The sequence below is a fragment of the Sphaeramia orbicularis genome, chromosome 10, assembly GCF_902148855.1.
Source record: "Sphaeramia orbicularis chromosome 10, fSphaOr1.1, whole genome shotgun sequence".
In the NCBI taxonomy this organism is placed as follows: Eukaryota; Metazoa; Chordata; class Actinopteri; order Kurtiformes; family Apogonidae; genus Sphaeramia; species Sphaeramia orbicularis.
In genome coordinates, this window is record NC_043966.1 from 27,817,784 (window position 1) to 27,843,150 (window position 25,367).

Consider the following 25,367-nt stretch of genomic DNA (forward strand, 5'->3'; position numbering starts at 1 on the left):
TTTAGAAACTCTTTGAGTCTACATGTATAGTTCATATTGGTTAAGGATAAAAGTATACAGTATATTTTTCCTTTGTTGTTTCTTTTCCTAAACATTCTGTTCTTTTTGTTTTGTTTTTCTTCCATGTGGTCTGTCTACTTTTCTCCTTTTGGTTTGTGTTTTTTTCCAAGCATGGTTACCCATCACCTTTTCCACCACACAGTTTGTCCTTTTAAGGAGAGAAGGAGAGAGAGAATGAGAGGAAGGGAATTGGGTGGGGGGGTGGGGGGGTGTCTGCTGACTGATACACAGACTTCTCTTTGTGCAGACAGACAGACACACACACACACACACACACACACACACACACACACACACACACACACACAGACAGTTACATATTGACAGAGACCTCTGCATGACTTGGCTCCTCATGATTCTGTGAAACTCCCCCTTTTGCTTCCTCCCCTGCCATCTCTTTTTTCCTCCTCTTCTCCACTTAATTAAAAACAGAAGTCAGAAATGGAAGAATTTAGTTTACTTTCTTGACTCGTGTGTGTATGTGTGTGCGTGTATGCACAGTCACACACACACACACACACACACACACACACACACACACACAAATGCACAGCCCCCCCTTTTTTCATCATCTCCTGGTGCCAAGCAGCTGTTGGAGGCTAAAGATGAGGGGGAGGCACTCTGGGAAAGCAGAAGTGCATGCGAGTGTGTGTTGTTAGGGGAAGCTTTGATTGGTTTTCAGAAAAGGCACTTTGTTTGTGTGGCAGCATGACAAAAACAGCAATAAAACATGGAGCATGCCACAAGTGTGTTTGTGTGTAAGTTATTTTCTTGTAATTTTAGTGTGCGTTTCCCGTCACACATGTGTTCTGCCTCTGTCATCTCTTCTCCTCCCCCACAATGACTAAGTGCAATGTGGTGCAAAGCTACATGTCCACCACTAGAGGTGCCATAGGCTCATAAATGAATTGAGCCGGCTGTGCATGTGGAAACCACAGAGCAGCCATTTTACAATCTGCACACCAGACCCCATTTTATGAATCAGCCATGATGTCAACACAGCTATGTCTAATTCCATTGGCTAGAGCGCAGCTGGCACTGTAGCATGGATGCACACACACACATGAACCCATACTCTCCCACACCAGCTCTCTGTGAGACATGCACACACAGACACACACTGACCTAGTGACATGATCCTGAGGTCCTTTCCCAGACTAACTGGATTGTCACTGCTTGAGATTATACATCATCCAGATTAGACGTTCATCCTTATGGTATGGAGCCTGTCTACTTCATCTACTGTGCACATGGTGTTATAATATTTACACCTTATGTTTCATTATTAACAGTCATTCATATCTTTATTTTTTTTATAATCATGTAAGTACTTGACAAAAGACTATTTTCCATACCCAGTAGTTTCCCTGTTTGTTTCTCTGTCCTTAAATGTTTATTTGTAAATGTAAGTCTCTTCCTGTGGGGTTCTTCCTTACCTTCCAGCTGCGACTTGCTATGTTTTAATGTGTTTGTACGTAGATGCTTGTGTTCTTTCCTCCCAGATGTCCTGGATTGTTTGTGTAAGAGTGTACTTCCTGCTTTGGTTTCCTGCTCTCAGTTGGATTGGTCAAAATAGTATCACTGATTCATACAAGGGATATACACATCTGATTACACAGATAACAGAAATGATATGGAAATTGATGTCTAAAGTTTAAACAGATAATATTGATTATTGTTTTATTAAGATACATTTCATATAAAAAAGCTGAAGCTGATATTGAGTGACACAAAGGGACTTTTGAGGCCTCAGTCCAGTGGCTGACTGTTGTATCTGTGTTCCAAATGAATGGCTGAATGAAGAAATGAGGAGCTCATTAAGAAGACTGCACTCATTAACAGACTGTCCTACTGAGTGCTCTCTCACACAGAGACAAAGCACTGTTTGACCAGACATATGGAGCACAGGACAAATGGAGCAAAGACTTGTTATGCTATAGTCGCTCTCTGTGTCTGAGTGGTTGACACTTGCTGTGATGTTTGTTGATTGGGACAGTATTTCTTTTCTGCTGATATTATTACATAAGGTCATTATGATGTTAGGAAACGGATGTGTTGATAACCTCACAGGGGTGACTTTGAGTTTCATAACATGCTGATTTTAGATGTAAAGTGGCACTTTATTGCTAAGATCAGCGCACTTAAATTGTATATAAGAACTGGCTGGCTCTTATCCAGGGATTCTTGCTTCCTTTTCCTGTCTGTTCTTTACAAAGGTGAAGGAAAAACAAGATCAGAGATTTAAAAAGTTGTATAAAAAATTAAACAGTTGTACAGGAGAGACCAACACATTCCAAGGTTTATGGTGCCTTAAGTCCTATTCCTAATAGGAGTAGAGTAAATTTTTAATCAACTGGTCAAAGAAAATATATTTTTTTGAAATTATATCTAAAGATTTTCCTTGACTCATGTGTTGTTTGGATTCCCTCAAGTTACCTTAAGCCAAACTAATATTTCAAAAACATTTAAACATGTCAATAACAGTGAGTACTATGTCACTGGGTACTTTACTGACCTTTTTCAATAAAATGTGGTAAAGTACAGTTGGCTGCTATATGGCCAAATGATCTTTCACTGTTATTTATCATCTGATACACAGTTTCTCCCACACTCTGACACATCCTCACAGTCATAATCCGACCTTGTCAGAACATGTTAATGTGTAGTGTTTCTGGTAAGTCTGTGTGTCTGATGAAATGTACTATACTGTATATGTGTATGTATGCTGACTACCATTGCAAAAGCCTTACAGCTAACAAATGTCTAAGCATATTTACTAGACCCACACACCAGAGACAGCCTCCCCCAGTATTACAGAGCTTTTGGGATAGTTTTGTTCTACCCAAGGCCACTGATACAATAATCCTAACACATTCATGACACCAGACATTTTGGAGAGTGTGAAAAAGCGAAAGCTAGTGCCAAATCTGTCAGGTTCAATGGCAGTCTTAAAGGCCTTCTATTTATCCTTTGTCCGCCTCTTTTTCTATCACAGAGACAGTTATTTTCCTATTGTACTGATTTTTATGTCTGCTTGAAGTCATTTTACATTAGTTACCCTCCACTCGAAAATATTTCTGCCAATGTGGTTTTGTTACCAAAGGAGCAACTTTCTCTGTAGTTACCAGTTGTGAAAACTGGCTTAATCCTCATGATGTTTCAAGATGACGTTTAATAAAATGGTGACAAGAATAATGTTAGTGACTGTATTTCCGTTTGTCTACCTCTTTAGCCAAAAAGGAGCAGGATGGTGGAGATGATAAGAAGCAGCTGCAGAAGAAGAAGGTGAAGGAGCTGAAGGTTCTGGATGGCAAATCTTCACAAAATCTTTGTAAGTTCACTCCCACATGTGCATCTCATTAAAACCCTAAAACCCCCATGTCAGTTTTCTCAAACATGTTTAGCTAAGTCACTCTTTTTATTTTTACTCATATAGCCATTTTCCTGGGATCATTCCGTCTTCCTTATGAAGAGATCAAGAATGCTATCTTGGAGGTTAATGAGAAGATCCTCACAGAGTCCATGGTTCAGGTAAATTTGCCCAAATGTTTGGGCTGAAAAATCTGAAAATCTAATCCACCTAGTAAATAAATATGTAGTAACAGTATAGGTTACATTCTGAAATATTTTCTTTTTATGTATTACATTTATGGTTCAGCAATTAGTAGACTCAGAAATGAATAATAATTAGAAGTGTATTAAGCTTATAATATATTTTGTAAAACAAGCATACAGTGTACCTTGTTACATGTCTTGGCTTACACATGAAGTTCTTCAGTGGAAAATAAAGAATAACTATCATGGCCTTATGACCTTCACAAAATGTTTTATACATTTAAGTGTCAGTCACGTCTCCACATCATTTTAATTATGTAAATTTCCCTCCTGCTACCTTGAAGAACCTGATCAAACAACTTCCAGCTCCAGAGCAGCTGAGTGTCCTCGGAGAGATGAAAGATGAATATGACGACTTAGCTGAGTCTGAACAGTTTGGAGTGGTGGTAAGGAGACACATGCACATGCTTGCATCAATCAGAACACACAGAAAATGGCTGATTTGGAACTTCCAACTCAGTGCAAAAGTCACTGTGATGGGAAACGAGACGTGTATAAGTTTGAGATACCGAGATAAGTTCATACAAGTATCAATATATTAGATACAGAATGTCTTCATGCTGTTAAACAAAGACTGCTTTGTTCAACTGTGGAAGATGCATATAAGTGATGAAATCCCCTTCTCACACATAACTACTCAAACATACAATGAAGTCTTGTCTTTCTTTTTTTTGAAGACTCACTGCCATAGTGCTTGTCCCAATCACTGTAATCTTAACACAAAATGTTAAACCTAATAAAATACTATGAAATTTTGAGTATTGTCCCAATAACACAGAAATGTCCACAGCAATTGTAAAGAAGCAAATAAATCGATCCAGGATTGAGTCTCAAAACCACCTTCTTTTTTCTCCAGATGTCCTCTGTGAAGCGGTTGAACCCACGCCTTCAGGCCATCCTGTTCAAGCTCCAGTTTGAGGAGCAGCTGAACAACATCAAGCCAGATGTGGTATCGGTGACAGCAGCCTGTGAGGAGCTTATCAAATGCCAGGCCTTCTCCAAGTTGCTACAGATCACCCTCCTTGTCGGCAACTACATGAATGCAGGTTCCCGCAATGGCAAGGCATTTGGCTTCACCATTTCATATCTCTGCAAGGTAAATAAAACAGAAGAAAAAAAACAAGCTAAACGGACACGTTACAAACAGGATGACTGCAGTGGAAAGGCCCGTCTCGTGATTGTCTTATCTCCACAAAATGAATCGATGATATTTTGATGGAAAAAATGGAGACTCTGCCTCATTAGTTTAACTATCTATATCATAATACTGGGAGGTCTCAGAGCATCTGTGTGAGTGTGTGTTTGTCTGTCTGGCTGTCTGTCTGCCCAGTTCTGAGAAATTGATACATTTTTAACTGGCCAATTAGGTACCTACACTTAAGGAGTAGTTCCACCTCTACATTAAATATCTCGAGTTGATAGGACCAATATTTTGGGAGATATTAGTCATTTTGGAATACATTAGCCTTACAATCACGTTGTTCAGTTGATTGAAAGCGCAGTACCACACGACATGATGGGAAATGAAGTTAAAAACAGGAACGACACATTTACCAACTTTAGTCCCTAGATATCGGTATTAATATGACTCATGGTTCCCCACAGGTCAACCCGCTAGTACATAATAATTCTCAATTGAATAGAAATCTAAATCCTATTCATACATGTATCACAACACAAATGTGAAAAATGCTGACACCTTTTACACGCACTCAATAACTGTTGTCAGCCCAGTGATGAACTGGCGACACGTCCAGGGTGTACACCGCCTTTGCCCAAAACGCAGCTGGGATGGGCTGCACCACCCCTGCCACCCTCTCAAGGATAAAGCAGTTCAGAAGATGACTGAATTAATGAATGAATAACTTTTGACTTACTGTTTTTTCTCCTCCTTTCAATCAGCTACGTGACACAAAATCAGCTGACCTGAAACAGACACTGCTTCATTTCATTGCTGACATATGCCAGGAGCAATATCCTGATGTCATGAGCTTTCCTGATGAGCTCATCCACGTGGAAAAGGCCAGCCGAGGTACACAGAACGTTTAACTGACCTTGAATCACCTCTCCTACAGTACATGGGAGTATATATTTCAAACCCTTCATTACTTCCTATTCATTATAGTGATATACAATCCCAATTCTGTTTGTGTTGGGTGGTGGCCATATTAACATATCCTCTGTTGTTTTTATTTTTGTTTTGAATTGATTAATGGGATATGGTGTAGTATACACTGTATTATGAGCTGTGCTTCATTACACTCAGCTTTTTTTTTTCTTTTCTCCCCTGTAGTTTCTGCAGAGACACTTCAGAAGAACCTAGAACTGATGGGTCGTCAGATCAAGAATTTGCAGAAAGATTTAGAAACATTCCCTCCACCACAAAATGACAAGGACCTGTTTGTGGAGAAGTTGTCCATATCCTTTTGATTTAGTTTCACATTTATCATCATTACTCAATAGATGTATCAAAGCATGTTGCTTGGTTTAGCCTGTGAATTTTTGAAATCATCATTTGTCTTTTTTATTTTCATTCATTCATTTATTTGTTTATTTCAAGCATTTACAGAATACATGCTAGTTCAAAATTCCAAAATCATTCATTTACACTCAAAAAAGAGTGGGAAGAAGAAAAAACTTATTTAATCCCACCCCCATGTTCATCATCAAATTACTTAACATAATAACATTTTAAATACTCACTCCTGTCTTTAAACTTCAAGACAGAACAATGAACAAAATAGGCCTATACCAAATTAGAATAAACTCATTTAACAGTATTTACATTATGTAACCAAAATGTGTGTGAAAATTAGAAACAAAGTACATTCTTGGTGGTGTTACCATGGGTAACAGTTAACCGTTAACTTGCATTATAATAATTACATACCAACAATGGCAAGAAAACTACAATACCACAAATGGTAAAGGGCAGCACATACCAGCAATGGTAAGAACAATGCCAGAAGGTAATGGACAACACATACCAACTAGCTGAAGAACAACAAGCACATATTAACATTGTACGACAGACTGCTAATGTAACATAAGTATTTAGACCCTCTATCTTTATACTGGGACCTGACCATATGTTTATATACCAGTTTAAACTGGTGGATATTTTGGCATTGCTTCTGATGTCCAGACTGCTCCAAAGTTTCACTCCACATACAGACACACAAAAAGGTTTACAAGTGGTTTGGTATGAAATGTCCAAAACTTCTCAAATTATGAGTAATCTCCCGAATTGTAAAATAAATTTGTATATTACTTGGTAGTAATTTGTTGAATGCTTTAAATAAGATTATCAATGTATAATATTTTACAATACTGTGGATTTTTAATAGTTTTGACTGAATAAACATTTTATGAATGAGTGAGCACTTTTTGAAATACATAGTTTACAGTGTATAGAAATAGATGTTGTTTCTCCTTAACACAGCGGATTTACAGTTTTGTGGTCAGTGCCCAAGAACAGTATGAAAAGCTGGATTTGTTGCATAAGAATATGGAGAAGGAATATACCGACCTAGGACAATACTTTGTGTTTGACACGAAGAAAGTCTCAGTAGAGGAGTTTTTCGGGGACCTGAACACCTTTAAGAATATGTTTCAGGTGCGTATGCTTGTGTTTTTGTGCATCTCAAAGTACTAACTCCTTTTGTGTCTGTTGTTAAATAGAGGAATGCTGTGGTTTGTGTTTTCCGACCCGCTCATAACCACATACAATACAGTGACATGAACATAAGAGGAGTGGAAGAGAATTTCATATGATGAAATAGAAAGGATCAAAGACAAAAGATCAAACCAGGTGGAGAGAAAAGAAAACAGGAGGCAGAGCACCTATTTGTATTGACACAATAATAAATGACTCCTTTTCAGTTTATACATCAACTTTACTGTTTGCCAACTGCAAAATTTTCTCTTTGTTGATCACTTGTCCAGGGGATAACTTGTTTTACCAGTTATAATGTATAACTGCCATTCAGTGGTTATATTTACACAGATGTCATAGTTCCATCACATGTACCACTCAATTTGTGTTTTAAGTGTCTCTTTATTAATTTTGATGTAGTTATTAATACCAAATACCCCATTAGTAACATCTTTAGTAACATCCATACCATGTCTCACATTTTTTTCTTTGTCTTTCTTCTTCCACCAGCAAGCAGTGAAGGAAAATCAGAAGAGAAAAGAAGCTGAAGAAAAAATCAAGAGGGCTAAATTGGCCAGGGAAAAGGCAGAGAAGGAAAAAGAGGAGAAACTCAAGAGGAGCCAGCTCCCAGACATCAATGCAGGTCACACTGGCTGGATCTTATCTGTTTACCTCAGTGAAAACTCATTTTGTATTTCCAGCACATTCCAGTTGGGGGCACTCAGAGTCCACACTTCTGCAGAAGATGTGTGTATGTGGTGCAATGTGTGGGAAAAAAAACACCATTAGTATTTATGGAGCAGAGATAATCCAGTGTTGATGACTTGTGTTTTGAGCAAGCAAATAACAATGAACCTCTTCAAAAAAGGAGTGAAGATAATATACAAAACTGGTTGAACTCCTCTCAGTCCTTTGATGAATGAGGGATTTGTGTCTTTAAAGGAGAAGTCACAGGAAGCCTAAACCACTTTATCAGTAAAAAACATGTTTTCCAAAAAGACTAGCAGCATATTGTCACACACATGCTCTCAAGCTATCATCCACATATACATAGTTTACACTGAAATCCTGCCTTGCAGAAACACACTAATGCAGACACTTTTCCCCCTTCCCCAAGACTGTGACCTAGTTTTAGTACATTCCTTCTCAGTCTGCCTCCACTTGGGTTCTCTTGGGACTCCACAGTTTCACAGTCAAAATTTGCTGCAGCCTCTGCGTACTCAGTGTTCAAAAATTGCTCTGCTTTGTACTGTTAATGTTTCTGTTTTGCTATGCATTAGAAAAACAACATTTGCCAGTGCGTGACTCATCTGTGTGTGTTAAATCATTGTGTGTGTGTGTCTGTTCCATGAACTTCTTTTATAAATAGTCTTTTTGGCCTTTCTCCTAGTGCTTCATGTTCCAGCTGGCTTCTCCTCACCTCAGTCTTTTTTCCCTTTTCCCTTTCCCTCCCCCTGTCTCTGGCCTTCATTTAAAAGGCACTTAAAGACACAGAACTCAGCCTCCACTTGGAATATGTTGTTTCACTGTGAAAAGTTTTGTGGTAGAAATAAGGTAGTCAAATTTCATGTGCTGCATGTTTGAATAGAACGTGTGTGTGGGGGAGTGTGTTTATGTGTCTATGTGAGACACATCAGTGAGCTGGAGGTCATTTACATACAGGTGGCATATTTGACTGCCCCTGTACTCCAGAGTCATTCAACACCCCCCTATTTGAATTCAACCACACACAACTCCAGCATACACAAACCTGGTCTTTGTTCTGTATTTGTTTATGACCCTCATACTAGATGTCCATCACACAAAGGTTGTTTTCAGCTTAAACTCCTTTGCACGTTCACCTTTTCCTTGTTCCTTTTTTGTCAGTTTCTTACTGGTCTGTGGACATACCCTTAGTATTTGCCTGTTGTTGTTACTGGCTTATACACAGTATCCCAGTTGTTGTAAACCCCTGCAAGGTCAGTGAGTGTTTGCAGTTTGTGGCCTTGCCATTCCTTTGTGAGACAAACAGACAGCCTACATTCAATGGAGCCTCAGTGTTCACATGTGCTCAGCATGTGATGGTAGTTATTGTAAAAGAAAGAACTCTTTAAATAGACACTAGTCATTCTATTTAGATTTTTTTTTTTTTTTTCAAACTAGCAGTAATGCAATTATTGAATAAATTTCATGACTTCCATTGTTTGTCTTTCAGCACAAATTACAGTTCAGAATGTATTGTACACGTCAGAGTGTTTGGGTTCCACACCCACAAGGCCACATTCACCATCTGTCCTTTTAAGTAATTTTAGTTGGCTCTTCTGTGGTCTGATAAATACTGTCTGCGGTTGTAACAACATATAGTATTCATCTCTGGCTGTCATATATTATGTTTTAGAGAAATGACAGAAGGAAGTATTTTCCTCTTTTCCGCAGCTAGGTGTCAGCACTTTCTATAAAAGATGCTATATGGATGTGTTTTTATGGATGTGGCAAAGGGTGTGTGCTAGTGTGGTTTACACACCCACCCAAATGCTGGTCTGGGAACCACCACTAGGTGTGCTCACGCTCCACAGAGAAATGAGCAGAGCAGCGTGAGTAGAGTGGGGGAGGGGAGCAAAGAGGAGAGTAGGGCAGCAGCTGCTCTCATGGGGATTAAAATGTGGTGTTGTCTCTCAGTAAAGGGCATTAGAGAAGAGAAAGGAATAGGATGAGAGAAGGGATGAGATCTTATAAGACTGATGTCTATATTCTCATGTAGGCAATTGTGAAAGATGGTCACAAAGATAGGGAAAGAGATCATCTGTCCCAACCAGTATTATCCTCCTTTCTTTTATTCTATTTGGTTTTTCTTATGTTGGTTTTAGATATTCCCCTCTTCTTTTATGCTTGTTGTTCCACCTCTGTGCACATGCTATTGTGTGAACATCCAGCAGGCGTGCTGTTCCACACAAGATGCTGTTCTCCGTTGTGCCTGTCTTTGTGTGTTTGCACTGAGTGGAGATCAGATTCAAAGAGACATTTAAAAGCTCGTGATCTAATGCTCTTACGCTAATTTATCTGTCTTATGTTCTTACCTGCTTCAGGCTAAATGTTGTTTGTATCATGTACTCTTAGTGTGAGGTCATGTATGCCATACAGTCCATGTCACTGTGGCACCGAGTCTTTAGGCACTACAGATTTCAGGCCATTTTAATATGGATTATTATGGTGGTCAATAGTGCTCTAGGGCAATGCCTTTTACATAGAGTCTTCTGTGTATCAACAAGAGCACATGATTATCAACATGTTTGAACTCAACAAGGGTGTTTTTCTTAGAACATAGTGTTGTTCAGGGCCACATACACACAGAAGTATTATAGAGCTATATGTATGGTTCTTTACAGTATTAACTCTAAACTGCTTCTCTTAGTTGGGTCAACAAAATGCCTGTTGAATACACAGCCAGGTCATTGTTGGTAACTCTGCTGCCTCCAGCAGATCTTCATAAATAGGTTTCTGTGTCTCTGTGCTTGCTCCAGTGGTTTTAAGGAGACCATGTGATTAGTGTATGTGGAAATGTGCCAGATGTGTTTCCCCTGGAAAGAAGAAAACATGGCCTACATCATTCACATCTATCTCTGCAGTTCTACAACATGAACATTGAGTGGTGTATGTGAGCCGTGAAAGACTGAGAGTGTGTGTGAGAGAATATCTGTGACGTGAGAGGTGAGACCACAGGCCATCTGCTGCATGGCTTACTCCAAGATTAGATATTGTGTGTTTGTGTGTGAGAGACCAGAGTGCATGCGCTTTGGGGGTTGGGAAGTGGCGACATAAACCTTTAACCCCCAACTTCACTTCCAACCCCCCCTTTCTACAACTCCACTGTTTCTATTGAGGTTCAAATGGAAATAATTAAAACCATCTGCCTTAGCGCCAAGCGGCGACAACTACACAACACACATTTACACACCGAAGCATTATGCACTTATATACTTGACCCCCCTTCCTGATTTGAGGCCACCAGACACTGAAACTGTGCAGAGAATACAGATGTAAACAAACACTAAATAACACACTTGACTCAAACTGTCCCTGTTTGTACACACAGATACAAGGTTATGGTTAAGTTAGACCAATGCTTATTAAATTGGTAGTATTTAAATGTTGACATGTGCCTCTAGTCTTAGTGGGTGTGTCCTTTCAGTAAAGGTGTGTGTGTGTGTGTGTTGCTTCCAAGTGCAGTACACAGCCCCTAGCATTGACAGTAGCTGAACTAGGTCACTGCCTATCTGGGTTAATGTAGCTAATTTTCCAACATTACCACGTGGCTGGTAAATAACCCCCTAGCCCACGTGTGTGCTGGCATGTCTGAGAAACACAGTGATGGGTTTAGCAAAACCACTAGTCAATTCCCTGTTGTTAAGAATGAAAATAACAGTCTGTGTCAGTGCAGTATTGAAGTTAAATAACATGGTTGTTAAAATAGAGTGGAGTGATATAAATAAAAAGTTTAACTGTTACTCCACATACTGATTTAATTGGATGTTGCTGATGTATATGCTTATGCTGTGTTTACAGAGGGTGATGAAACTGGTATCATGGATGGCCTTTTGGAGGCGCTGCAGTCTGGCGCTGCATTCAGACGGAAGAGGGGCCCTCGGCAAGCAGGTACACATGTAGAAACCGTCACACAACATGCAGATGTTGTGTCATGTCTCACTTGATTTACAGATTTCAGTTTCCTTTCACACACTTTTGTTGTATATATGAAGCACATGCAACATATGAGAGGCATTTGTTCTCTCTCTGTCGCAATGCAACAACAGATTTGTTTGTGTTCCCCTGTCTCTGTTCCATCTGTTGCATGGCTCGGGGACTGTGGGCTGTGGTAGGGGCAATGCCAAGTCCACTAATTCTGTGCACAACAACAAAAGAAAAAGGAGGGAGGGGTTGCAGTGGGTGGGTGTGGGCATAAAGATACTTACGAGAGGAGCAACTGGTGAGGGTGTGGCAATGGCATGAAAAATGTACTGTGAATAGTGGGATTACAGAATGGACCAAGGCAAGGCAGATTATTTAACTGGCTAAAGAAAGAAGGAAAGAAGATTTCTTTAGGAAGTGTTTTTTTCTAGATTATGTATAAGTTAAGTAACAGACATCATTAGTACAGACTATTTATGTTCTTATACTTTAAATAAATCAGTTTTACATGATTTCATACCTTTTGTAACTTCAACTCTGGTAGCTTTTTTTGAAATGTTATTTAGTTTAGAGTCAAAAAATCATTTTCACTTTATCTTGTAGCTTTCCATAGCAGAGCAAGCCAGATGTCAGTGTCTGTACATGCAGCCATACATTTATCAACCTTGTACTGATTTTCACTCAGGCTGTGTTTTACTTTTCAAGTGTTTAAACAGGACAGTAATCTGTTCAGCTACTTACACTGCTGCCTGTTCAGTCAAGTTTTATTCATCTATTAGGGGAGTATCAGTCATTGTCTTAGGTTTTTTGTTTTTAGACTCATAAATGTAGGTTTGTTTGGCAGCGTGAATTTGATAGTAATTTTCTAAGCTTGTAACATGATTCCTGGTTTTAGGAACTCATGTGTAACCATGTGAGCGGGAAAGTGTCCAATACCCATTAACAGAAGGAGGGAGGGTTACTGTGTGTGTGTGTGTGTGTGTGTGTGTTTGCTCACGCATACCCATGTGTGGGTTCAGCATTCACACATAAAGAGAAGTTGTGGAAGTGTGTGTGCAACCCAATCCCTCTTTCAATGGAAGCCAGATGTGAAGCGGCGCTTCAGAGTGAAAAGCTCAGAGCTAGAGGGTAGACTGCACTCTTTTCTGCTGTTTCTTTTTTTTTTCTTTTAGTTTTACTTCTTTGCTCTTTGGCTTACATTCTCTTTGTTTTTCTTGTTTTATAGTCTTAGCTCCCCCTCTACACATGTATGCCTATGTTGGCTGTTAGCTATAATTATTTATTGCACAAAACTGATTGTGACAAACAGAATGAGCCACACTGAGAAAAAAAAAAATCTGAAGCACAAAACTTTTTCAAAACAGACCAGACCCATGGTGACTAAAATGAATGAGACACCAGGAAGAATTGAAAATGTAGGGGAAAGAGGTTTATGGAGGAACACTGTATGAGAATGTGTGGGGCCCACTTGAGGGGCTCAGTCAGTCACCCATAATAGTGTTTGGCCACCTCACACTCCTAACAGGAAATACCTGAACATGTGTTTGTGAGAGAGAAAAAGGGAAAGACGGCTTTTTTGCCTCTTCACTCTTTTGTGGCAGGAAAGTTTAAGTGACTGTAAGTATCACATCTTTCTCTCTGTCTCCTCCCTGTTTTCTCTCTGCCCCTGTTTTGTCGTTACTATGTTGTTTGGTTCAGGATTTTCCATGGTTTATGTGAAGGGTGTAAAGCAGTGTGGTATTTTCCAACTTCAGTTTTGTTGGTTCATATTTTTATAGCAATGTTTAAAAGCTGCTACTTTCTACTTACCCACATCACTTCTTTACGACCTAGAAGGACCTTATGTCCCTAACCCACACAAAAGGAGTGTGCCTTCAATTGTGTGTGCGCGCTTGCGTGCGTGTGTGCATCTTTGACTAGTTGGTTGAATTCGAGGTCTTAATATAGCGGAGGAGGCGGTGGCACATCTTGACTCTGACTTGAATGATGCATTTTTTGGCTCCACTGGGGCCACAGGCAGCTTCCCTCAGCAGCCCATGTACACTTGGAGGGGATTTTTAAAATTTACTCCTTAATGCTATAAAAGGCTTATATTTTGCTAAACTCACTTTTATTAGTCTTTGGTACATTTATTTGTGTATTTGGGGACCCTAATAGTTCAAAAAGTTTGAATTTGAACCCTCCAGGTGCTGCAAAGCTATCTTTATAGCAGTCTAGTGTGAGGCAGGACTGTGGAGGTGTGGCCACAGGCGCCATCTGTCAGCTGACTGATGATGCCAGATGACATCACGCAGGGAACTGCCTCCATCTATTTGAAGTAACCACTTATCACCAATAGGGGCCACCAAACACAGCAACGCAAATCTTCATAATTGCTACTTTAAAGCATTTGAGTTGAATTAGGATTTTTTTTTTTAGTTTTGCATCCTTTTGTGCTTTCCTAACATTAAGACTGATTTTAAGGAATGATACAGAAATACAGAAAGACATTATTCGGTTTATCTATTGGTGATGTATCAAAAGTAAAAAGATGAAAGTGACTGAAAAGAAATGGATAAAAAAGGGGACTGGACTACTGAGAAAAGGTGTTGTGAGTTTTGTCATTGATATTGACAACTGTACAGATTTGGTAACTGAAAAAAGTTAATATAATTTATAGTCTTTAATAACTACATGTAATATATCTATAATATTAATTAATTGTAGTCTATTGTTTTTCTTCATATATATATATATATATATATATATATATATATATGTATGTATATGTGTGTGTGTGTGTGTGTGTGTTTACGGATGGATGGGTGGTTGGTCCATCCATCCAACTGGGGGCAGGAAGTTTTTTGGCCAGTGAATTGAAAATGAAATGAGGTTGGTGTAATATGGCTCATTCCCTTTGTTTCCAGCAGTATTTCAGACAGTTTGAATGCTTTTTGCAGCATATGGAAATTGACTAAAATACAAGTCCAGATTTAAGACTAGTCTGAGTAAGTAGTCATAAGTAGCAAGTAGTTTAATGTCATTTTCTAATGTCATTTTACCAAAATTACTCATTTGGTCCATTTTAGACCCCATCTCTTTTAGAAAGGTTAGCTTAGTGAATTCATTCCAGTTGTTGATTCCACTGTGGTTCTGTTCCACTCTGGATGAAACCATGGAAACAAAGGGTTGGGGTATGGCTACTCAGTGATGAAGCAGTGTCTGACAAAAGAAAAGAACTGAATATATGCAGGAAGTAATTCAGAGAGTGCTGTTAAGTGGGACAGAGTTAAACTTCCAAGAAGTTGGAAAATCCTACCTCTCCAACCGACAACAATTCATACACATAAATAACTCCTCCTCCTCCATTGCTCTCCTGTCACAGGGTGTCCCCCAAGGTTTGGTGCTTGGCCCCCTGCTTTTCATCCTCTACATCCTCCCCCTTGGCAATATCATTCGTCGTCATGGTCTCAAATTCCACTGCTATGCTGATAATGTTCAACTTTACATATCTTCCGAATCCATCACCTCCTCCACCCTCTCTACCCTGTCAAACTGCCTCTCTGAAATAAAAACCTGGATGCAAACCAACTACCTTGAACTCAATTGTGATAAATCTGACCCGTTAATCATCGGCCCCAGATCCCTTACCCAGTCCGTCCCCGACATATGTCTCACTGTTGACAATTCATCCCTGACTCCCTCTTCCCACACCCGCAACCTTGGAATCATCTTTGACACCAACCTCACTTTTGAACAGCACATCAAACAGGTCACAAAAACGTCCTTTTTTCACCTAAAAAAACATAGCCCGTCTTCATCCATTTCTCTCCCTTCCTGCAGCTGATACACTCATTCACGCTTTTATCACCTCCAGACTCGACTATTGCAATAGCCTTCTCTATGGTTTACCCTCAAAACTCCTTAATAAACTCCAGCTCATTCAAAACTCTGCCGCCCATCTCCTCACCCACACCCAATCATGTGAACACATCACTCCCATCCTCCAACATCTCCACTGGCTCCCTGTCAAACATAGAATAACATTTAAGATCCTCCTCCTCACCCACAAAGCCCTCCAACACCAGGCCCCCCCCCCCCCACCTCATCGAACTACGTCAGCCCCATGGCCACTCCAGCACCCTCTGATCCTCCTCTGCTCACCTCCTCGCCCCACCATGAAAAGCCAAGCACCGAACCTGGGGGGACAGAGCTTTCTTTATTGCTGCCCCAACCCTCTGGAACTCTCTCTCACCTACCGTCCGACATTGCTCCGACCTCAACACCTTCAAATCCCTTTTAAAAACTCACTCACTTAAGATTGCTTTTAATGTTTAACTGTTTTATATTTATATACCTGCCTTCTGCACCTGCTTTTATCTGTCTTTAATGTGTTTGTTTTCTGTTTTTATCTGCTGTATGTAAAGTGTCTTTGAGTTCCATAAAAAGCGCTGAACACATAAAATGTTTTATTATTATTATTATTATTATTATTATTATTATTATTATCTTTTTGTTATACTGGTCTTAGGAGCTCAATCTGAAAATATGTACTTCTTCATTATAACATGCTGTGTAAATGAATATTTATTATGAATTATTTTGAATATTTATGTGATTTTCAGTGCATGGTTTTAGGACACCCCCAGAGTCTATCTATTCCAGTCTAGTCTATTTTTTTTGTCAGAATGTTTTTTCATTGAAAAAGATTTCAGAAATATAGGAACAACAAAAGGAAATTCAGATCACATTTTTTACAAAACAAGAAAATATAAGAACTAAAATATTGGAACACATTCACATAAGGGCCTCCTAACCCACCTACCCACCCACTCATTCTGCTCACAAAATAGCATATGACAAAAGCAGGGAATAAAACATTTTTATTGCCATTATATTCTGATATAAAACATTTATCCATATTTTATTTTTATCTTAAAAGCTAATGATTGCTGCTGTGGAACCAGTGTTGATCACCATATGAAGTGTGTCCCTTTCTTCCCCTCCTTTGTCTTTGCTCTCCTCACAGCTGTCTTGGCTGAAAACGTCACCAACTTTGTTTTAAAGGACTATTGACGGCCTGTAGAGTATGTTGTCATGCTCATTGTGTCACAGCATTTTGACTGAATGCAAAGCCACGAGGCTGTGGGGGCTATGGCGATATATCCTCTGACCTTTAACCTGCACCTCAGCCCACTCCCCATGTGTATGTTGTATACAATGAAGCAGACGGCATGAGGATCCCCAGTTCACCCTCCCCCTTTAAACATACCCAGACAAAACACACACACCAGATGCTTGCATGCCATTACAAAGACACGCATAGATGTTTGCATACCAATACATCGACCCAAACACCCTTCACTCCAGGGGATAGCCAGGTCTCAAAGTTTTTTAGACATCATTTCTGCTTGGCTTTTTAGATGTATGTCTAAGTGTTCAAATGTAGACTTGTTTATTTGTGAATTTGTATGCCTTTAAAGCCATTTAAATGAGCTTGTGTGTAGGAATGCCGTGTCTGAAGACTCACTATAGATCCATCTGCTGGGTCATGACCCTCACTACAACAACCAATCACAGTAGCAACCAGATGACAAAGCACCAATCACAACAAGAGACACAGAGATAAAAGGTATAGCAACAATAAAGGCACACGCTGCTGTTTTAGACGGCCTGCACTTACACAAAAGAAAAAGAACCCAACAGTGATCTGTGCTTTCACAGATGTTCACACACACCAGAGAGACAATGGAGACCAATGGGAGAGCGCTCATCAATCAATCCATTAAGGTGCTGCTGCTTTCACATCCACAATTAAAACACCCACTGAGACAATAAAGCCCAGCGAGCCACACAAACATGCACCAGTTGAGCCTATCCCATGACGTGCATGCTCGCACATCAGTATTAACACAGACACTAGCATGTAGTGTTGCTAGATGACGTCACTTTTTCCCACAGTCCTCTGGTGCAGAGCAGACGTGAGGTTCCAAGTGTAGCCTGAGGAGGGCGATATGAGTCCCTATTAAGCCGAGGACGCTGATGGATGTACAAATACACCATCATGCTACAGCAGCACTGTACTGCAGCTGCTGCACAGACAATAAAACAGGAGCATAAAGATGGCTGCTTCCTACATCCCTTTGTATTCTGTAAATAATATTCATAATTCATAATTTTATATTATGTTATGAGATTTATCTGTTTCCTGTATAACTTGACAAAGACACTGAGTTAGGTTATTCATCTGTTGTTGTGGCACAGAACACACACACTGTACAGCTATGCACATTTTTCTTAATCAGGCAATCACTGAGTCTCCTGGAGTGTAATGTGTTACAGATGATGCTTTCACTTCACTCTTTGTTCCACTGATTAGCCTCCAGTGTGTAAAACCACGCTGCTGCTCTTTCAACATCTTCCAGTAAACAGACCAAATACGGTCTTTGTTGTGGGTGTCAATGCCTTGTTTCTGCTGCACACACTAGGCATCATGCCAAGTGCATGGGTCATTTAAACCAACGTCACAGCTAGTTTTCTGAAAACAATGCACATGCTGAATTGTCCTGTGTAATAACTTCCTGTGTGTGGAGTAGCACATGCCATTTCAAATACTTCAATTAAATCACACTCTAACCAGTCAGGACAATTAGATAAGGAAGGTAACATGATGGTTGTTGTTGGCTCAAACATCTAATTACAGAAACTCTACCTCTGTTTGAAGAATGCTTTATCGGCTGTTTGATAATCAGTTAAAAATCTAAATTCTTACCATTTACCTATGCACATTTATGTGTGCAGTGAGCTTAAAAAAGGCATCAACCTACACAGACATTAATGGTGGAGAGTACTATCGAAGTACAGTATAATATGATATGATATGATACTGTACTGTCCTTTTAGAGAAATGTGTCTTGGACTCCAAGTGGACTTGCTTCAACCATTGTAATTTTTGTTTAGGTTTTCTATTTAGGTTCATATCAAACACTTGATGATCTTGCACTGATCATCTTTGAACTGTCCACTGGGTGATTTACTTGTCTTTGATGCATTTAAAATTCACTCTTTATATTTGAAAATTTAAAAAAAAAATGTTGTCACTGTGCAGTTAATCTGCAGTTTTCTGTCTAAAATCATCTTTTTCTAGTGAAGCAGTCCTCCAATCCTGACACTGTTTCTGCTCCTCTGTCTTCTCTCTCAAGAGGGAGTGGAGGAGGATAAGAGAAGCTGGGCTGACACCCTTTGAAGAGCTTTTCTCTGCGGGTTGGATTTTTTAGGACAAGCTCAGCACAGAACACACACATAACTCCCACACTGACGCATGTTGGGTCTCTCAGGTTGTAGGTCATTTGCATAATTTCTAATTAGTGAGTTCATTGGTGAGGGAGGGGTTCAGAAAAGGATGAAAATAGGTGTGGAGAAAATATGTAAGAGAAGCCTGAGAAAGAGATGAGAGGTGTCGTGTTTTAAAGAGATCTGTGACTGTGTGTGTGTGTGTGTGTGTGTGTGTGTGTGTGTGTGTGTGTGTGTGTAAGAAACGTGTGTGAGGTGATAATTTGACACCCCAGCTGTCGGGGCTGATCAGTCCAGCTGAGGCTCAAATATGAAGACGACAAGTGAACTGTGAACACAAGCCTAAATCCCCAAATCGTCCTTCTCCTCTTTCTCCCCAGACTCAATTGTGTCTTTATCACAGCTTGTTCTGGAGACCTGCTCGGTAACTCAGTTTGTGTGTGTTTTTCATGTGCATTTACTTCATGTCCATGTCAGATTTTGGTGTGTTGGTTGTATTTGCTGTGATTCGTTTGCATGTGTATTCTTACTGGTTTGCATTGTGAGAATGGGGTAATCAGTATTACAGGAACACATTATATCAATGTGTTCATATTGACAATTTAATTTCAGCAGACAGATGAACATGAAAGATGATGAACAGATGAAATAATAAATGGATTCAATAATAGCAGTCAGTGCCAACCAAAAAAAGATGTGAAAGAGTTAGAATGATCCTACATAATTATTTGACAGTTATACAAAGTGATCTAATCTGATCCCTAATTTTTAGTCTTTTGTAGCGTTACTATCAGGTGTAATGATAATTTTTGGATAAAAACGTGAACACTCTTACAGCAAAGTTAGCTTCATTGTGGAAATTTCTTTTACACAGATCAGATAAGATTTTTAGTTTTCCTATGAACGTCATACTGCTTTGGACAATGCTATTTTTCACAATGAGATTACCAAACCAACAGATTAACATTTTCTGTGTCTCTGTGCAAAATAATCCACATTTGACCCTTATTCTGAAATACAATCTTACTAATAAGCAAGTTTACATGGCTAATGAAAATGTGTACTCCACTAATTCCTGTTTACATGCAGCCAAGTTGTAGTGATCTTATTCAGCTCTAAAAACTCAGCCTCCCTCTTTTATTACTTCATGTATCATCTTGCAAATGTTGGTGCTGATTTCCAAAAACTTATGGTTATGTAGTTCAGTTATGAGTAAAATTACATGCTTCTCCTTGAAACCAAAAAAAATGTGGGCTTGGCTATCCATCTTTACAGGAGAGCATCTTTGTCTTTCCACCAGTTGATTGCAAACAGGGGTGTGGTTTGCAACCTGTGGTTTAAAGAAAGAAGAAAAAAAAAAGCGTATGCTGAATGCACTATATGTACACGTCTAAAGAATCCTACATGACACACATCATACAATACTGTCAAATTCGCAGTAATAGTGGAATGTTACTGATGACTCTTGATGTAGAACCGTCAAATCCATCCAGAGCTTGTCTCTATTAAAGAGTCTCATATTTATTTATAGTATAGCTGGTGGACTGAAGCATTCTGAATATAAACCAGAATAACAGTAAACACAATCTCCCACTGACCTATATAATTCAAAATGGCTGCTACCGCTGCACAGCTGTCTTCACACACAGGAAAATGAGGCTTGCTGAAGGATAGAGGGAGGGATTGAGAGAGAGAGAGTGTGTGGGAGGAGGTGAGGAAACAACAGAGTAAGCAGGTAGAAGAATAAAAAGGGCAGCATCCTCAGGGCACAATCTGTCACAGTTCCTGCTTCTCTGTCCATCCTGAAGCCCTCCTCACTGCAGCCTCTGTTTGACTGTTTTGCTTCTTACTTCTGTCGCAGCCTTTCATTACTAACGCCTCATTTCTCATTTACTCAGTCTCTCCATCCATGTTTGTCTGGCTTTCATTCATCCCTGCCTCTTTAATCTTCCCACAGCATGAATCACCCTGCTGTTCAGGGCATCTTTTCCTCTCTTGGTTCTTTGCTCTTACACTCCCCCTTCTTATTCCTTCAACTGATCAGTCTTATTTCCTTCTTCTTCTTCCTCCTCCTCATTTGCTTTTTCCTCTCCTCTTTTTCCTCTTGTACCCTCCTTTCAGTAAAGATCAGGATGAGAGCAGGTCTAATCTGACATTAGTAGAGTTGCTCCAGATTTCACACTAATCCACACACGTGCACAGCTATAAAACCCGGCCAGTTGTACGCTTACGTGGTGTCATCATGCATGTGGTGTATGTTGGAGAAGCAACCAGCATCCATTTTGTTTTATCCTTAACATGTACAAATTGCTTAGTATCTGTTTCCTAATGAAGTTCATGACATATTTTTTGCATGTACAGATATGTCACTTCATGGCGTGTGCTGACATACCAGTATCAACTCATGACTGAAGAATGGCATTTAATTCCAGTCTTTGTTTTGTCTTGTTTGTCTCTCATTGGTAGCCAACCACAGACGAGCTGGTCATGCAGTGACCAACATCCTGGCCAAGGAACTGATGCAGGAAGACACGCCCTCATCAAGCAAACTGCCAGTAAAGAAGAAGCGGACAGAGGAGAAGGACGAACCCAAACTCGAAGGGGCTGAGTCACTGGAGGAGCTACTGGAAGCTGCTCCACCTCGGTCCAGTTAGGGGCAGGAAGTTTGTTTTTGTTTTAAACTTTTGAGTCAGTGGTTACAGATCTGTTTCTTAGCCATTACAGAGGCCAATATCAATGTAAGAGTTGAGCTCTGATATTAGGTGTCTGTTTCTCCCACCTATGTCTTAACAGGATCGTCTTTAAACATAGAATTGACTGTTTCAGGAGGCTATGGAGAGGTGTGATGAGGGCAGAGCTGTCCCTCCAGCTGCGACCCCTAGATGCCCCGATCTTTGCCAATCCCATTAAAAACATACTTGATTTTTTTTTTTTTTTTTTTTTTCAGCATGTGCACATATCTGTTCATACATGTTTTCTGTTTTGATGTATCTGTCATTTGTCAAAGGGCGTCTTCCAAAGACATACTCGGGAAGAATCCACCCTTATTTTTTTTGCGGTTATTTCCAAATTACAAATTTCGACTGCAAATGCCTGGACTCTGGTACATCCTGTAGGTGCTTCATAGTTTTCTCTGGATGTTCCAGGCCAATATCATTTTTGTTGCTCGTTGTTGCCTGATGAAACATATTGCTTTGTAATTGTCAGTCCGGTGTTAACATTTGTTTAGCATTTTGCTGTATCATTGAAAAACGTGCCAACCAATAGAAGTTCACCTTTGAGGTTTTGTTCAGTCACAGTTTGCACTCACTCGTTATGTGGACCAATCCAACAATATATCACCAATTTATCACCTGGGTGTATCAGAGGGTTTGTTTTTTCCTGAAAACTGAGTCCGTTCACTGATGTTTTTGATTTTTTTAAATTATATATAATACGGTTAACTTACACATGCACATCTTCACTCAATTGCCACACGTGTCCCACAGCAGTTATCTGAGGAAAACATGATTGTGTGATCTTCATAGTGGTTCTGATAGTGGTTCTGTAACTCCAAAAGGGATCTAGAGTTAGATGGGAGGAGACATGTTCTTCCAGGCAATTTAACCAAAATCCAACAATGCTTTCTTTAAAGGGTGTTTCCACACAAATTTAGACTGAGCAGTCTGCGTGCTTGTGTTTCTGTGTATGAGCATGTCTGTGTGTGAAGTAAGCCGCCTATATTTAGTTTTGTGTGCACGATCAGGTTTGTGGACACGTCTGTGTTTGAGTATGTAGGTTTTGTGTGTGTGTGTGTTGCCGCCTGTAATTACTGTATGGTACCGTCAATGCTGTCATAAATGCTAGGTTTCAGAAACAGCTCTGTGGTCTTTTTGCTGAGGATATTGCACACTGGAAAACTGCCCAAAAACTGCTGACACAAGTATGTGTGTTCACCCATTTTCCTCCTACTAAACATGCTGGATGTCTAGCCTTGCTTGTATTTGTTCAGTACAGATCAGCATACATGTTGATATGATGTTGTAAAATCTGACAAGGATCCTGAGAGGTGATGTCAGCTGCTCCATGCAATATTTATTCCTATGCAAACATGATTGTGTACAACCCAGACAGCCTCAGGATTTTTAACCCAGTGGGTGACTTTTGTGGTCTCTATCAGCTTGCTGATTTAAGACCAGTGCTTCAGAATGCTGGTTATTGAAAACCTTTAAACATCCAAATGTTCAGGTTTCAGGAATCAGGTGTGCTTCCTTTTTTTTTCTCTTCAAAAATGGAAAATCTTCTCTAAAAATGTAAATGTCGCACTTAAAAATCACACCATTAAAGGAACAAGGCCTTTATTTTGAACACCTGCTTCTGCTTTCCTATAGTGGAACACAGACGTATTAAGAAAGTTGCATTAGATAAAAAAAGAAAAGGTAGATTTTATGATGGCTCAAATGTACAAGTAACTGTGTCTTCAGACATTTTGAGGCTTTTGGACCTTTTTTTTCTCATTGAAATCAGTTATACAGAAAACTGCAACAAGATATGAGACTGTAGACTGCTGTGCCTATAATTGCAAACACAAAATATGCTTTAGCCATATTTAAACTCGAGATATGACCATTTTTTTGTCATCTGCAGTACATTTTTCCTCACTTTTTGGGTTAATTGTATACCTGACACTGAAAAGTGAAAGAATTACATCAAAAGTTTATCAGAACATCACTGGAAATAACATGTTTTGAATTGAGACATTCCTTTTGTTAATTTTTTAAGAGATTGTTTTCTATGTGAATTTTTACAGTTGATTATTTTATTGTATTTCAATTGAGGTTTTTCTCTTTCTTTTTTTTTTCTGAGAAATCGCTTTATGTATACAGAATAATGCACAGTCATTCTGTTTGCTACACAGACTTATTAAAATGTCTTAAGTAATTTAATCACGTGATCAGCTCATTCTGTGTTTGTGTCTATTTTTAAGTGATTCCCTCCCTACTTTTATTCTTGTACTTTTGCCAAGTACATTCCTCTTGAAACACATCTCTCCATACTTCTCTCCTCCTTCCTTCTCTCCCATGTAAACACATTGTGCAGTAAAATACCAGACCAGCGCTGCGCTCTGTCAAACTATCATTTTACAGTCAGAAGCCAGAAGAATGAATAAACAGTGGAATTCTAGGATTTTCTGTGGGTTCAGGGTTTTTAGTCATTTTCCAGCATTGATTGCCAGTGTTTAACTTGATCCCTGACTTGAATCATTCAACTGTTTGCGAGGGTCTGTTTGACTCTTCATTCCCCCTTCTCTTCAACAAAAAAATAAAAATAAAAAAAGCACAGGAGTTTTTTTCATCAAACCTTCAGCCAAGTTGATAAGATGGTGAACATATTAAGTATTGGGAGACATACAGTACAGTATTAGGTCACATGTTGTGCTTTGGACAAGCTTCTCAAAGTCCTAAAACCAAAACACTTCATTTCTATTAATTCATTAAAATACCAAGCACATCCTGTTCTGTTCTGTGCTTTGCTTTGTTGTAGCAAACTCATAGATGTAGTCTGGCCAAATATCTGGAAAAGACTCCTGGCCTCTGATAGACTCCTTCCACATCTCCTAAATCTGTCCTAGTTTCGTCTCACTGGCTGCCGCTCATTCAGAGTGAAACCCTTCCATCTGTTTCTCATTTAAAACGGAAAGAGAAAAGCATCTATCACGTCTTTTATTCTTAGGTTCTATAAAATGAAGTTCAATCAGCTGGAGGGCAGATTCAGATTTATCTCCTCTTGTAGGTGCAGATCAGTCTGTGCTGGTACAGATGCTAGTCTTCACTTGCAGAGTTCAGAAAGCCAGGCTGGTCAGGTTTATTAGCCAATGAAATTCTTCAGTGACAGCTGAGCACAGCGCTTCAGTTAAAAACAGTAAAAGGACAAATTGGAGGGATTTATTCCACGATGTTATTTCATCTGATGTTTACCTCTTCAAATATAGTTAAAGTCGGGGTAATGTAAACAGTGAAGTTATCCATTCCAGAGGTTATTCTCAAACCAGCTGTAAAGTTTGTCATAATACAGGCTTTTCCACCATGTCTTCTACACTGTGACTGAACTGACACTGCTC

The 25,367-nt window shown here is 39.5% G+C and overlaps 1 protein-coding gene across 2 annotated transcripts in view; it reads left to right on the plus strand.

Moving 5' to 3' along the window:
• The window catches only part of diaph1 (diaphanous related formin 1), a 109,509-nt gene extending 85,317 nt beyond the window's left edge, over positions 1–24,192 (plus strand). For both annotated transcript variants that reach the window (XM_030145116.1, XM_030145117.1), the window contains 10 exons: positions 3,293–3,391; positions 3,497–3,591; positions 3,960–4,061; positions 4,532–4,771; positions 5,578–5,707; positions 5,969–6,093; positions 7,127–7,291; positions 7,841–7,973; positions 11,873–11,962; positions 21,734–24,192. In XM_030145116.1, coding sequence (XP_030000976.1) covers positions 3,293–3,391; positions 3,497–3,591; positions 3,960–4,061; positions 4,532–4,771; positions 5,578–5,707; positions 5,969–6,093; positions 7,127–7,291; positions 7,841–7,973; positions 11,873–11,962; positions 21,734–21,921 — 1,367 coding nt within the window. In that variant the 3' untranslated portion in view covers positions 21,922–24,192. The remainder of the gene's footprint in view (positions 1–3,292; positions 3,392–3,496; positions 3,592–3,959; positions 4,062–4,531; positions 4,772–5,577; positions 5,708–5,968; positions 6,094–7,126; positions 7,292–7,840; positions 7,974–11,872; positions 11,963–21,733) is intronic.
• The last annotated feature ends 1,175 nt before the right edge of the window (positions 24,193–25,367 follow it).